This window comes from Cucurbita pepo, chromosome LG12, assembly GCF_002806865.2.
Source record: "Cucurbita pepo subsp. pepo cultivar mu-cu-16 chromosome LG12, ASM280686v2, whole genome shotgun sequence".
NCBI lineage: Eukaryota > Viridiplantae > Streptophyta > Magnoliopsida > Cucurbitales > Cucurbitaceae > Cucurbita > Cucurbita pepo.
In genome coordinates, this window is record NC_036649.1 from 9,275,055 (window position 1) to 9,288,969 (window position 13,915).

At 35.8% G+C, this 13,915-nt stretch overlaps 2 protein-coding genes across 2 annotated transcripts; one reads left to right on the forward strand and one right to left on the reverse strand.

Moving 5' to 3' along the window:
- Positions 1–1,449: 1,449 nt before the first annotated feature.
- LOC111806484 (fimbrin-2) lies at positions 1,450–7,692 on the forward strand. The gene is made up of 14 exons (XM_023691823.1): positions 1,450–1,723; positions 1,906–2,076; positions 2,266–2,510; positions 2,601–2,772; positions 3,314–3,352; positions 3,542–3,610; positions 3,713–3,829; positions 3,977–4,188; positions 4,451–4,606; positions 4,897–5,096; positions 5,225–5,382; positions 6,114–6,210; positions 6,450–6,541; positions 7,197–7,692. The coding sequence occupies exons 1-14, from the start codon at positions 1,637–1,639 to the stop codon at positions 7,383–7,385; spliced, it is 2,004 nt and encodes a 667-aa protein (XP_023547591.1). The 5' UTR covers positions 1,450–1,636; the 3' UTR covers positions 7,386–7,692.
- Positions 7,693–8,300: 608 nt separating this feature from the next.
- On the reverse strand, positions 8,301–13,043 carry LOC111807642 (probable sodium/metabolite cotransporter BASS3, chloroplastic). Its single transcript, XM_023693445.1, has 5 exons — positions 12,400–13,043; positions 11,697–11,792; positions 11,295–11,601; positions 10,252–10,499; positions 8,301–8,767 (listed from the first exon to the last, which is right to left on the reverse strand). Exons 1-5 carry the CDS (start codon positions 12,798–12,800, stop codon positions 8,527–8,529), a joined length of 1,293 nt encoding a protein of 430 aa, XP_023549213.1. The 5' UTR covers positions 12,801–13,043; the 3' UTR covers positions 8,301–8,526.
- Positions 13,044–13,915: the final 872 nt, after the last annotated feature.

A 13,915-nucleotide genomic window follows, 5' to 3' on the forward strand; every position in this document is an offset into this window, starting at 1 on the left:
TAACCAAGATCACGTCACCGAACTCTGGATCCGAAAGAAAGTGAGTGTCGGAGGTTAGATATCCCATCGATCATTCTTTTTTCTCTAGAAGCTAAAAGGAGGAATGGGCACGTGAGGTTAGTTTTAGATTACAGCGGCCTTACAACTACACATAATGTCAAAATAATTGGTAGTAAGTCCTCTTTATAACGCCTTCAAAGCCGATTTGGTAGCTTACAAATCTCCACATCAGATGCCAACGTGTCCAGAGAGGTAGGAGCCATCAGATGCCAACGTTGGATTTCAAATTTTGATCGGGCGTGAGGTACGAATGTGGCATATTTCAAGAATCGATGAACTCCTACCTTCGGGAGGTGGGTGATGAAGTCCAACAACACATTTTTCCGCTAGTAGATATTATCTACTTCAGTCCGTTACGTATCGTCGTTAGCTTCATGGTTTTAAAACGCATCTACTAGTATCTCACAATCCACCCTCTTTAGAGCCCAGCGTTCTACTGTCACTCATTCCTCTCTTTAATCGATGTGAGATCTCTTAATCCACGCTCCTCGAAGTTCAACGCCCCTCGCTGGCACATCGTTTGATGTCTAACTTTGACCGATTAAACTTTGAAATCGGGTAAATTATTTAAACACTATTTGATTACTTAAATAAAAAAAAAAATTAAAAAAGAAACGAGAAACGACGGTTGCGTGATTAAGTCAAATTTCTCTTTCGGTGAGAAAGCACACAAACTTTGCCGGTTTTCCTAAATGACGAAACTACCCTTTTTTGGAATAAAATTTGAATTTTTTGCCATCGACACGTGTCGGCGGCTTCATGTTTCCTTTCGTACCGAGTTTCTCGGACTTGAACCAATCACTTTCTAGCTATCATTTTTGCCCCGTATTGTACACTCCACGTTAGGGTTAATTTTGTAATTTCGACATATAATCAATAATAAAAAGGATTCCAAATAAAAATTTAGGCTTTCTTATTAAATGGTATTAATTTTCTTCTTCATTATTCATTCACACATTTTATTTTATTTTCTTAGAACAGTTGAACTCTTAGTAAAATTTATTAAACAAAAATAAAATTTTAAAAATTATTATCATTATTATTTAGTATTTAAAACATTATAGTAAAACTTTAATTAAAATTCGAGATTATTTTTTTAATTAGCGGAGAAATTAATAGAAATTGGGCAATTTTAAAATGTAAAAATTGAATATGTTTCCATAAATTAATGAATAATTTTTATTTGTATTTTTAAAACATTATAATAGGACGTAAAAATTGGAGAGTATAGCCGTTTAGAGGGGCATTTTAGTCACAATAAAAAGAGAAAATTAAAATTAAAATTAAAATTAAAATTAAAATGATTTAAACGACAAGAGCGGCCCCAACTTGTGTACAACGCTCAGTTCTTTCTTTTAATATAAATAGAGAGAAAGTGAAATGGGGATAGTGAAGTCATTATTTGAATTCTTTCTCTCTCCTAACGATCTTTGAAATTCTGACAGCTTCGAAGCTTTGGCCTACCATCGCCATTCATCTTCTTCCCCACTTTTCCCTTCCCTGATTGCTGAAGCCGAAGCCTGAACGGAACAAGAGCAAGAACTAGAATCATCAGCATCTTCCTTGAACCGGAGCCATGTCTGGATATGTTGGCATTCTCGTCTCAGATCCATGGCTCCATAATCAGTTCACTCAAGTCGAGCTTCGGAGTCTGAAGTCTCATGTATGTACTTCCTCTCTTTCTTGTTTTGATTAGTTTGTGTGAATTCTGGTGGCTTTTGGTTTGATGTGAAAAGCAATCTGTCGCATTATTCTTGATTTGTTTCTGGTGTATGTTTTGGCTGTTTTGGTGTTGAAACCGTTGGTTCTTAGTGTTTTTGGTTTGGATCTGATTGGATTTTGTAGTATATGAGTATGAAAAGAGAGAGCGGCAGGCTTACCCTTGGAGACTTGGCTTCCAAGATGTCGAGGCTTAAAGTTGTTGGAGAGAATCTTACGGAGCAAGAGAGAGCTTCCTTCATACAAGATTTGTATCAGAATCAGGATGATGAAGTCGATTACGAATTCTTCCTTAAAGTACGTTGTGTTTATCTTCTTTATCTCTCTCTTCTGCTCTTCTTTGTTCATCTTTGATAGATACAGAGCCTCTGTCAGATGATGTTCATGTTCAATCTATCTCAATTTTTTTTCCGCCGAGAATGTCGAAAGGAAAAAAACGGAAGTTCGGATGTATTACTTGATGATTTTCTTTAACGAACATGACAGATTTATCTGAAATTGCAAGCTCATGCAAGTGCTAGAACCGGAAGTACTGGTGCGAAAAATTCATCGGCATTTCTCAAGGCTGCCACCACTACTTTGCTTCACACAATTAGCGAATCGGAGAAAGCATCTTACGTCGCACATATCAACAATTACCTTTCAGAAGATAAATTTCTTAAGAGATACCTCCCCATAGACCCTTCCACGAACAATCTATTCGAGATTGCAAAGGACGGAGTTCTTCTCTGGTAAGTCGTCATTAATATGTTTTAATCGCCTTTATTCTTAATTGATTTGGATTCGATTACAACGACGAATTCTGTTATTGGTGGTTACAGTAAACTAATCAATGTGGCGGTTCCTGGAACTATTGATGATCGTGCAATCAATACAAAGGCTGTGCTCAATCCTTGGGAAAGAAATGAAAACCATACACTTTGCCTCAACTCTGCAAAGGCCATAGGATGCACTGTAGTAAATATTGGAACACAGGATTTTATTGAAGCGAGGGTATGAATATTTCTCTTAGCTATCAAAATAGAGTCCAGAAGTTGTTTCTTATACCTTCCGTTTGAAGTATTACTTTCTTTCATCTACTAAACCTTCTTTACCATTCAACTTTGGAGTATGTTTGAACTTTTTATGTAAAAGAAAAAAGCACCATAAAGCCTAAGACAGGGCAGGCAAACGAATGTAATCAATATTTAGGAACAAATTGGAAGCAGACAACGTTCCGAGGAAAACAACTTCAATTGCATAGGTTAATTAGAGTTTGCCAATGGTTTAGATGATTGTCAGAGACAAAATAGCGCAATTCTGATTTTTATTTTTCCTTTTCTAGTTAACTTATGAAGTAAAAGCTAAAATTTTCTTTCTATTTTCTCATTTATATAATAACTCATCATGTTCTACAAGAACTAAAATGTTGAAGAATGAATTGAAGATCCCTGGAGACTACATTCCTCATGAGTTATTTTGAAATAGTATACTGAGTAATCTTTGCAACTTTACTGATCAGAATGAGTTCTGAGTCATCTGTTTTCATTTGCAGCGGCATCTTGTACTTGGACTTATATCTCAGATTATTAAGGTAAAATACTGTTATGATCTTTTGACATAATGTTTTTTTTAGTATATATACATATATATATCCTTTTAACATTATTTGGTTTTACACTGCCCTTTACAATTGATTAATTGTAATTACTTTCTACGTTAAACATGTTGCAAAAGTGTTATGTTTAGATTGATTCACTTGTCCTAATGGTTATTGTACCAGATACAATTATTGGCAGACCTCAACCTCAAAAAGACCCCTCAGTTGGTGGAGTTGGTTGGTGATAGTAAGGTAATGATGGACTTTGAATTACATATAATATGCTTTTTTACAGAATACAAACTTTTAGCAGCAAATTATTTGGAAGACATTATTGAATTCTCTAACTGCCAGGATGTGGAGGAGTTGATGAGCCTACCTCCAGAAAAGATCTTACTGAGATGGATGAATTTTCAACTTAAGAAAGGAGGATACAACAAGACAGTAACAAACTTCTCTTCTGACATAAAGGTAGAAATGGCGCTAAAATTTGTTTCTAATATTCACTGAACCTATTTTTTCCTCACCAAAGTGAAGAAGTTAGCTTGGAAATCTATTATTTTCCTTCTATGGATTTCTTTTTTCATTTTTTGAACATGTGATATATCTTTCCTGCAGGATGCAGAAGCATATGCTTGCCTTTTAAAAGTTCTTGCACCTGAGCACAGTAATCCGTCAACATTGACAGTGAAAGATCCTTTAGAACGAGCGAAGTTGGTTCTTGAACATGCAGATAAAATGGGTTGCAAAAGATATCTCACAGCTAGAGATATTGTGGAAGGTTCACCTAATTTGAACCTCGCTTTCGTGGCTCATATCTTTCAGCATAGGTGAGAAAAGAATCAACTCCTTGAGCAAGTTGCATTGGTTCTTATTTTGTGCAATCCAGTTCTATGGACTATTTTCTCTGGGTGACAACTTCTAAATATTTTTATTGTATCCTATATTTTTGTATGACACTAGAGCTATGCAAGCCCACGAAAAATTGCAAAATTGACATATAAACATGACATGAAAGCAAAACTACGCTGTTTCTTCTTGTTTCCTGCCTATTATCTTTAAGTTGTTTATGACATTCACCATACTTTGTAGGAATGGGCTGTCTACGCAGACGAAGCAAATATCTTTTCTAGAGACGATGCCAGATGACGCCCAAGTGTCTAGGGAAGAGAGAGCATTCCGTTTATGGATAAATAGCATGGGGCTTTCAACTTATATCAATAATGTCTTTGAGGATCTTAGAAATGGGTAAAAATTATTTCATCTCTTCCTGCGTTATTTTGCTTTGACCTACAATAGGATACAATTTTATTTACTTGATTATTCTTTTAAGTTAACGTAGCAGATCAGAGTAAATCTCTAGATATCATTGATTTTTTAATAATGAAGAAATTTCGTTTTCGAAAATATTGCAACTTCTTCTATTGAAAAGTGGGGTTATCAAATGGGATCATTCTCATGTCTATGCTTACATAGCTGATGGACAATCTTAACTGTGAAAGAAATAATATCTTTCCTTCATNCCCTTTACTTTTCAGGTGGATTCTTCTTGAGACGCTAGACAAGGTGTCCCCAGGAATTGTTAATTGGAAGATTGCAAATAAGCCTCCCATTAAAATGCCATTTAGAAAAGTAGAAAACTGCAACCAAGTTGTCAAAATAGGGAAGCAATTGAAGTTCTCTCTGGTTAATATTGCTGGAAACGATATTGTGCAAGGGAATAAAAAATTGATACTGGGTAAGCCAGTCAATATTTTCATCTGTTAAGCAGACATTACTACTAAAGATGATTTTCTGTATAGTTTGATATTTGGAATTATTCCATTGGTATATTGCTCAGGTGAAGATTTCTGGCTTTCTTTTCAGCTTACTTGTGGCAACTGATGAGATACAACATCCTTCAACTTTTAAAAAACTTAAGATTCCACTCCTTTGGAAAGGAAATCACTGATGCTGATATTTTGCAATGGGCCAACAACAAAGTCAGAGGTTCTGGCAGCCAGTGTCACATGACTAGTTTTAAGGTATTGACTTCTTCATGCTCCTTCTCAAAGTGGCGTTATATTGCTATCTTTCAATGATCTCAAGTGGTCAGGTTGGTGTTAATTTGAACTAGTGTGAAGTCCTAACTATTTCTTTAAAAGTGCATATGATCATTGAGTTTTGAAAGACGAAGTATAATTGTTTATTGGTCAATCCTATTTTGGTTGGGCTTTCTGCTTTTCTTATTTTACACACGCACATATATTTATCAAAACATCGAATCCTTAAACTTTTAAACTTTTGTTTTGTTTTCTTTCTTTATTGGGCTAGAACATATTGCAACATTTGATAGAAATTTAGTATGAACATATATATTTTATTCATTTATTCGAAAGTATCTCAATCGTGTAATGCGGTCGACTTGTTGAGAAAAATGAGGAAAATCACTTCTCTAGTTTCGAAGAAATAAGTAACTCACGAAGTCTAGAAAGAAATATATTCTATTTGATCTCGAATTTCTCATATAGCACTTCTTCTTGTTCTGAATAGGAAATCTGAATGGGAAATCGTTCATAAGACATAGGGAAGAGAGATTTCACTCCTTACTCTTAAATTAGAACCTCAATTGTTTTAATAACTAGCATAATCCTCCATCTTCAAATAAGAAATGGTCAGAAGAAAAATAGTAATCATTCCAAATAATATTTTCATTTAATTTCGTTAATGATGAGACTTATAACAACTTGTTATTATTATAATATGCCATCTACAGGACAAGAGTTTGTCGAATGGAACATTTTTCCTGGAGCTTCTTAGTTCAGTGCAGCCTAGAGTTGTCAATTGGAGTCTTGTTACCAAAGGAGTCACCGGTATGCTTTTATTATGTACTTTTGCATTGTAAGCTATTCCTTCTATTTCTGAAAAATACTTCAAAATTTAGCCAAACGTCGAAATTAACAGGTGTTCGGGAACTTTTTTTCTATTTACAGTATGTTATTTAAAAATGGAAACATTGTTTACAACATTAAGGGACCAAGAAAAGGGCACCCTCACGTGTCTACAAAATTTCTAATTGTTTGCTCTTTTCCTTTAATCATGACCAACATAGACGAGGAGAAAAAGATGAACGCAACCTACATCATTAGCATTGCAAGGAAGCTTGGATGTTCCATATTTTTGCTTCCTGAAGACATCACTGAGGTACTTATCTGAACTTCAGCTCAATCTTTTTTCCCCTTTTAGCTTATTAACTGTTACATTTATAAATTGCTAAAGGATGAATTGATAGGATAAAATTCAAAAGATCTAACAAAATGTAGACGGATTAATATTTGGATAAACTACTAATAATATCGAGAAATTCACCGATCCAACATACTCGTGCACTCAAAATGGCCTCGCATCCAAGTGCATAAAAAATAGGAAATTACGAACGGAATTTATCAAGCATTATACCTATATTTTTACTTCTGGCAAGTTTTGGATGTCCTGATTTTTCATAGGGACTCGCTCCAAGGCGCTTGTAGCTAAGCACATGTGCCTTAGAGGGGACATGTAGGTAAGAGCGTAAACATGAACTTATAATTATGCTTGAGTTCGGGGGTTATTGGTGGGAATGATGTGCGAGCAAGGGTGCTTGATGTGGTGTGTGGTGTGCACAAGGTGGGGCTTGAAGGCCAGCAGGGAATGGTTTTAGAAGTTAAATTATGTAGTTTTATGGTGTGGTCCAAAACAAACATGGGTCGTAGAATGTTTAATATTTTGGGAGATAGAATGATGAGAACTAGATTAAAATGAAATTGAAAACGGTGAGAATTAGATTAATATTTACATCTTTTGTTTCATGTACCATTAGGTGAATCAAAAGATGATCCTCACCTTAACTGCAAGTATCATGTACTGGTTTCTCTTGAAACAAGGAGGCGATGAGAAAGGTTGGACAAGTTCAGACAGCGAAAACAGCAGCCAATCAGAGGTCGTTTCGAACTCAACGACCGATGACTCAGCCTCCGAGTCATCAGCAGACGAAAATGGTAATATGTAAATCAAACATGAAACAAAATTCCAATGATGATTACATTTTTTTTTAGCTGTTTAATTTTCAATTGGAATTTGTGATTGCAAAAGAATGTGTATTGGGTAATGGGGCATTTTATAGGAAGTAGAAATCAAAGTGCTTTTTGCAAGATTTTTCTTTTCTTTTGCTTGCCGCAGAATCTGCCGCGAGCTGTGAATAGCTCAGTTCCTCCCCCCTCTCTTCTTTTCCACAAATATTTGTATTATGAATTCGATATTTTTTCTTTTTTTGGGTTCTTCATTCATAGGGTATATCCTACTAGTGTTGCATTTTTTTTTTTTTTGTGTCATCTCTACTCTTCCTTTCTTTGTTTCATTGTATATTACACGTCAGTCAATAGAATGGTGAGGATTTGAATATGATATTTGAAAAGTAACATTAAAATATTTGGAGATAATTAGTGGGGTGTCAATACATAGTTTTTGTTCATATATTTACCGTAAAAATTTGTTTTACCATCTTTTTATAAAAGGTAAAGAGTATTAATATTATTTTTTAAAATTTCATAGGTATTTTTCAAACATAGTAATATTTGTTAGAATATTTTTAAACTTCTTCAAAAAGTTCAACTGTATTAGTGAAACTTTTTAAAAATGGAGTGTATTTAAAATTCTATTAAAAATTCAAAAATATTTTTTTAAATAAAGTACTAATGTTTTCATCCAAAATAACGGGAAAAAGTATTTTTAAATTTTTTTAAGTAGGTATTATTGAAATTTTTAAAAATTTAAGTATATTTTTTCTAGAAAAAAAAAACATTAAAATATTTTTATTAATTTAACACTTTCAATTTAATGTTTAAAATAAACTGAAACGATGCAAAAACAACTTCTTTTTTTTTTTTTTCTTGATTTTATGTGAAAACTATTATGATGCTAAATATTATTCTACATCATGCTGATGGTGCGCCCCATTTCATTTCCTGTATCATATGAACGTATACAAGTAAATTCATTTCCTGCTATTTTCTATGGGGTACCTGAATCTCTCTCTGTACACAGAAGTTTCCAACTGCTACTGCTAGTTAATGCAGCACTCTTTTCCCTTGCCTTCAACTGGAATTTTCGCCGTTGCATTTTGAGACTCCCAACCAGTTTAAGAGATGGATTCAAGAAGCACTGACAATTGAACTGGTTTTCTGCATCAAAAGAGATGGTAAGTCTCTAATTTTGGAGCCACTGCCCCAGAAAGAAGCTAAACAGAGACCCATGATGGCCATGGCGACGACCGAACACGCAGGCGGAACGGCCTGTGTGCTCCCGAGGAACTGTGTAGCAAGAAGCCCTGCTAGAGTGGAGCTTTGCATCCCTGTGCATAGTGAAATTGTTCTGCTAGCTTCTTCTTCTTGCCTATGACACCAACGACATTGTATCCACAGTTTCAGATATCAGATATATAACAAAATGGCTATCACGTAATGTTCATCATATGTTTGAATTCTGACATTCAATGTAATCTAGTTTCCAATGACCTTAGTATTAAGCCAACCTCATTCATCTACAATAACTGTGCACCCTAATGTCGAACTCAAAACAGTATCAGTGCTAGTCATTTATTAAGCTTCCCCCCTGAAATCAGGAGCTAGGAGTCCCAACCTCCTGCCACCTTGAGCTGGAAATCAAAGTGAATTCAATGTTAGGAATAACGATTCTCCACAATGATATGATATTGTCCACTTTGAGCTCTCCCAAAAGGCCTCATACCAATGGAGATGTATTCCTTCTTTACAAATCATTCCCTAAATTAGCCAATGTGGGACTCCCTCCCAACAATCCTCAACACTCAATCCAATCCAGTACAACAAACAAAATGACATGACAAGTTGTGAAACATAACCACTCTTAAAACATAAATCAAACCAGTATCACTATAGGAATGAGAAACTTTGTTAGACAAAGGAGATAGAAGTTTTTATGTAAGAATCTTAAGCCACCAACAGATACTTACAACTTGACTTTCATGTAATTTTGTTGCTTGGGAGCTATTTTAAAAAGTAGCTTCCTACTTGAGTTTTCAGGTTTAGGAGGAGGGTGTTGGATGGCCTGTAAAGGTTATATGTGCTGTACACTGGAAACTAATAATAAAAGCCTCGTAGCTAATATGAGAATAAACAATTATCAAAGGCTCAATCAAACACATCACCAAATTTTGTTCCAAATCCCATAGCTACTTTTTAAAGGTCTCTCAGACAGCCCTTCTACTTTTGATTTTTAAGTTCGAAATGAATTTTATAGACTACTCCCAACAAGCCATACACTGCAGATTTGGTTGATGCTATCTATTCATGAACTATTGCCAACATTGTTATCTATGATCCACTTGAGCAGAAAGGTAAGCAATATTATGACAGCAGATAGTTTTCATGTGAATGAAGAGTTGAAAAGCCTTGACTAATTATAGTCACATGCCTTAACAGTTTTCTAAAAAGATTGAAGGCGATTGATCAAAGCAAAAGACCAGATGGTTCCTAGCATTAGCTACCCTGCTGGACTTTTGTAAGCATTTAATCGATAAAGAGATACTCATATTTTCATGCATAATAAAATGCGAGCAGAACAATTGAAGCATTAAAAATAACTAAATTTAGCATAACCATCAACTTAAATTTTTGGATTGATTTGATGATTCAATATGGTATTAGAGTAAGAGGTCTTGAGTTTGAACCATCAAATTAAGCTTTTGGGTGATAAGTAATTTAAGAAGAATCAATTATTTTGTATTAAGTTCTACCTCAAAACGGTCGTTCTGAAGGAACGGATCGTTCTGAAGGAACGGAATCCCCGAAGTTCATAAAAATAAATAGGATTTTTGTGTCAAGAGATATAACTTTTACCTTACGATTGGAATTTTGGACGCCCAGTATCCCAAAGTGAATGCCACAGTATGGAAGGCCAAAACTGGAAAAACCAACCGGGCTCCATCTATTGACAAAATTTGGCTCCTGTTTATAGCAAGAGGGCTACCGATGCACAATGAAGTACAGATCATTGCAACAAACGGCATCACAGGCTGAAGAAGGGCCACGATCGGCTTTGCATAAGAATTAAGGACGAGTCCAAGAGAAATTGGAACAAGAACAACCTGCAACCATGATTAATAACCAAACATTAATGATTATATCAGACAATCTCCACAGAGACACATGAAAAGAACACACATGAAAATCTCCACAAAAGGAACTTCTGTTTAATTAACTCGTTTGCTAAGAAGAGTTATAAAGATTAGAAAAGCTCTCTCATACAAACAGATGCCTAAATAATAAGAAACCCAATATATCAGACTTCTCTGCACTAAATGTTTTTTTTCAGGAAAAAGTCTAATACTACTCTAGTACATGCTCCCGAAGGAGTATACTTTTCAGTAGAAGGGGAGAGTTTTGTGGTAGGCATGTTGTTTCGCAATCTTGTGGGGTATAGGTGGCTCTAGGGAAATAGCAGGATTTTAAGGAGTGGAGAGATTTTTGAGGGAGGTGTTGAAGGTGGTGTTATTTAATGTGTCTTTATGAGCTTGTGTGAGATCCCACATCGGTTAGAGAGAGGAACGAAGCACTCTTTATAAGGGTGTGGAAACTTCTCCCTAACAGACGCGTTTTAAAACTGTGAGGCTAACGGCAATACAACGGACCAAAGCAGACAATATTTGCTAGCAGTGGGCTTGGGATGTTACAACTTGGTTGGGCTTGGGATGTTATAACTTGGTTGTATTCTTTTAGATTGGAGTTGTTTCCTATAGTTGAGGACTCCNTTTTTTTTTTGTATGTCCAAGCTTGGTTTCTTACAAAAAAAAAATGATAGGAGTATGTACTACAATTGTACTGGACATTTCTGTTTGAAATCTGTGAATCTTATCTACTATTCAATTCATTGAAACCATTACCTGCAATATTGACTTTGCCATGGCAACTGCATCAACTGGAACAACCGAACCGATCAGAATGCCAGTCAAAAGAGGTGTCAGAAGCACGGAAGAGATGGTGGTGAAGCTGGTAAGGAGAACACTCAAGGCAATATCTCCTTTACTCAAGAAACTGGCATAACTTGACAACTGAGCCCCTCCAACACAGGCTGTGAGAAGAAATCCTGCATAGAACATTGGAGATATGCCAAATGCTCTAGCTATCAAAACACCAAGGGCTGGTTTCAACACATACTGAGCAATAAACCCAACAGAAAGTGGTAGAGGCCTGCAAATCATAAACAAAATGAAGAAAAATAAATCTCAAGAACACACTCAAGTTTTCAAATGCAGTTGACAGGATTGGTGTTTCAGAAGTATAACCTCTTAATTGCTAAAGCAAAATCATTAATAGAAAGCTTAATCCCAATAGATAGCATTATCCCACCAAGAGCTGGGGCATAGAAATCCTTAGAAACCCTGCAAAATGCCAAATCAAAAACATAATAAAATACTTTTTGACAAATTCAAATTTGATTTCATATACTGTATAAGCTACATGCACGACCTCAAACAGCAACATATCATTGTTACAGATAGTTTTGTTAAAAGATTCAATAATCTAAACATGATAGCAACATAGAAAAGAGAAGGAATAACAAAGAAGCTATTAGCCATCATATAGCTCCTTGTGGACTCTGCAAATTGAAAGTTCCAAAACTAAATTCATAAAAAAATATACATATAATGACATTCACAATTTAAAACAAATTTTTTATTAAAAAAACAACCAGAAAGTTGACTGGTTGAGGATAAACGAAACCGTTATTAAATTATTTGACTGCAGATTATAAAGAAACCTGAAGAACAGTAACAACAATATTAAATGTCAAAGATAATGAAGTTTCAAGATGAATGAAAATAAATTAATAAGAATCAGTTCCCAGAGAACAAGGATTTAATGCTGCATGTGAGAGAGAAAGAACTCAAAGAAAATTAGTTTAAAAAACAAAAAATGCAGTGGCTGAAATTGAAAATTGGTAACTACACTACACTACAATAACTAAATCGATAATGTCCAAATTACCAAGTGAAAGTAGAAGGCCGAGTCAAAGCCGCAATCGCAGTAGCAGCCACCACAAAAGGAAGCAAAGCCGACAAAAGCTGAGACGAATCGCCATCGGTAGCTTCCGCCTCCGCATTGGAGTTCAATCCAAAGGACAAGAGCGAGAAATTCCCCTGCCGAATCCGCGAGCCGATTCTCCCGACGAACGACGACGTCGAACAAGCAAACGTGGACACAGCTCCATTACGCACCGTGCTCCAATTCTTCGACGTCGAACAGTGAGAAGACCACAGTCTTGTCAAATTACACGAAAATGAAAGGCAGAGACAATCGGATGAATACAATTTTGGTTTTCTCCGAGGCTTGATCGGCAATTGAGAAGGAAAAGGAACCGGAGAAGAGCAGAGCGCTATGGCGGACATGGAGAAGGAGAAGGGAGTGTAAACAGTGAAGTCGCCGGAGTATAGTCGCCGGAAAGTGAATGGTTCGCCGCTGGAGAGACTGTTTGTTCTGTGTATGAGACGATAAAGAGGGGGAAGAAAAAGGTAACAGTTGAAGACAGAGCGCGAGAAATATCCGTCCAAGTGTTGGGAGGAAAGTGCTGATGCTCTGATGATTTCAGTTTTTTGTTTTCCTTTCAAAATTTGCCAATTAGTCCCTGCCTTTATTTGCAACTCAGTCCCTATATTTCATTGTATTTTCAATCTTCCAAAAATCACTGATCAAACGACGTATTTGAATCTCTAATCTACTAATTGAAGGTTAGTCCACTTGACTTGCACGTGATCAACGATACAGTTGGGGTTAAAGTATCTACAAGATGATTGTCGCACGTGATCCACGATATAGTAGGAAGCAAATTGCCTACAAGAGATGCTTGCTACTCATGCTTAGATGCTCGAGATAGGAGTTCTAATATGCATCGTGAACTTGTCTCCTCTCAAGTTTATAACTTCTATTTGTATGAAGTTACCTAAAGTTTCTCGGGGTATCCTAGACCATAACCAGCCTCTTCTTTGTTCTTAGAATGCGAGATCACCTAGGTTGTCCGGGTTGGCCCAGGGTTCGTTCGGCTCGTAAACAAAGTGATACAGCCCTGGATAGGATTAGCTAATAAGGCTCGTTTGTCTTCCTCAACCGAGTCGAAGCCAAATTTCACTCAGAGCCTCCTCCATCTTCCATTCTAAGGATTTGATTGAAAATACGTGCCAAAGTGCAATTTATAAAACTATAGGGACTAAATGGTAAATTAACTAGGTAATAAGGATTTAATTGAAAATATGTTTGTTTTTCATTAACGAATTTTCAACCCATTAGATATTTTTATTTAGTCATAGAANAAAGTGATACAGCCCTGGATAGGATTAGCTGATAAGGCTCGTTTGTCTTCCTCAACCGAGTCGAAGCCAAATTTCACTCAAAGCCTCCTCGTCTTCCATTCTAAGGATTTGATTGAAAATATGTGCCAAAGTGCAATTTATAAAACTATAGGGACTAGATTGTAAATTAACGAGGTAATAAGGATTTAATTGAAAAT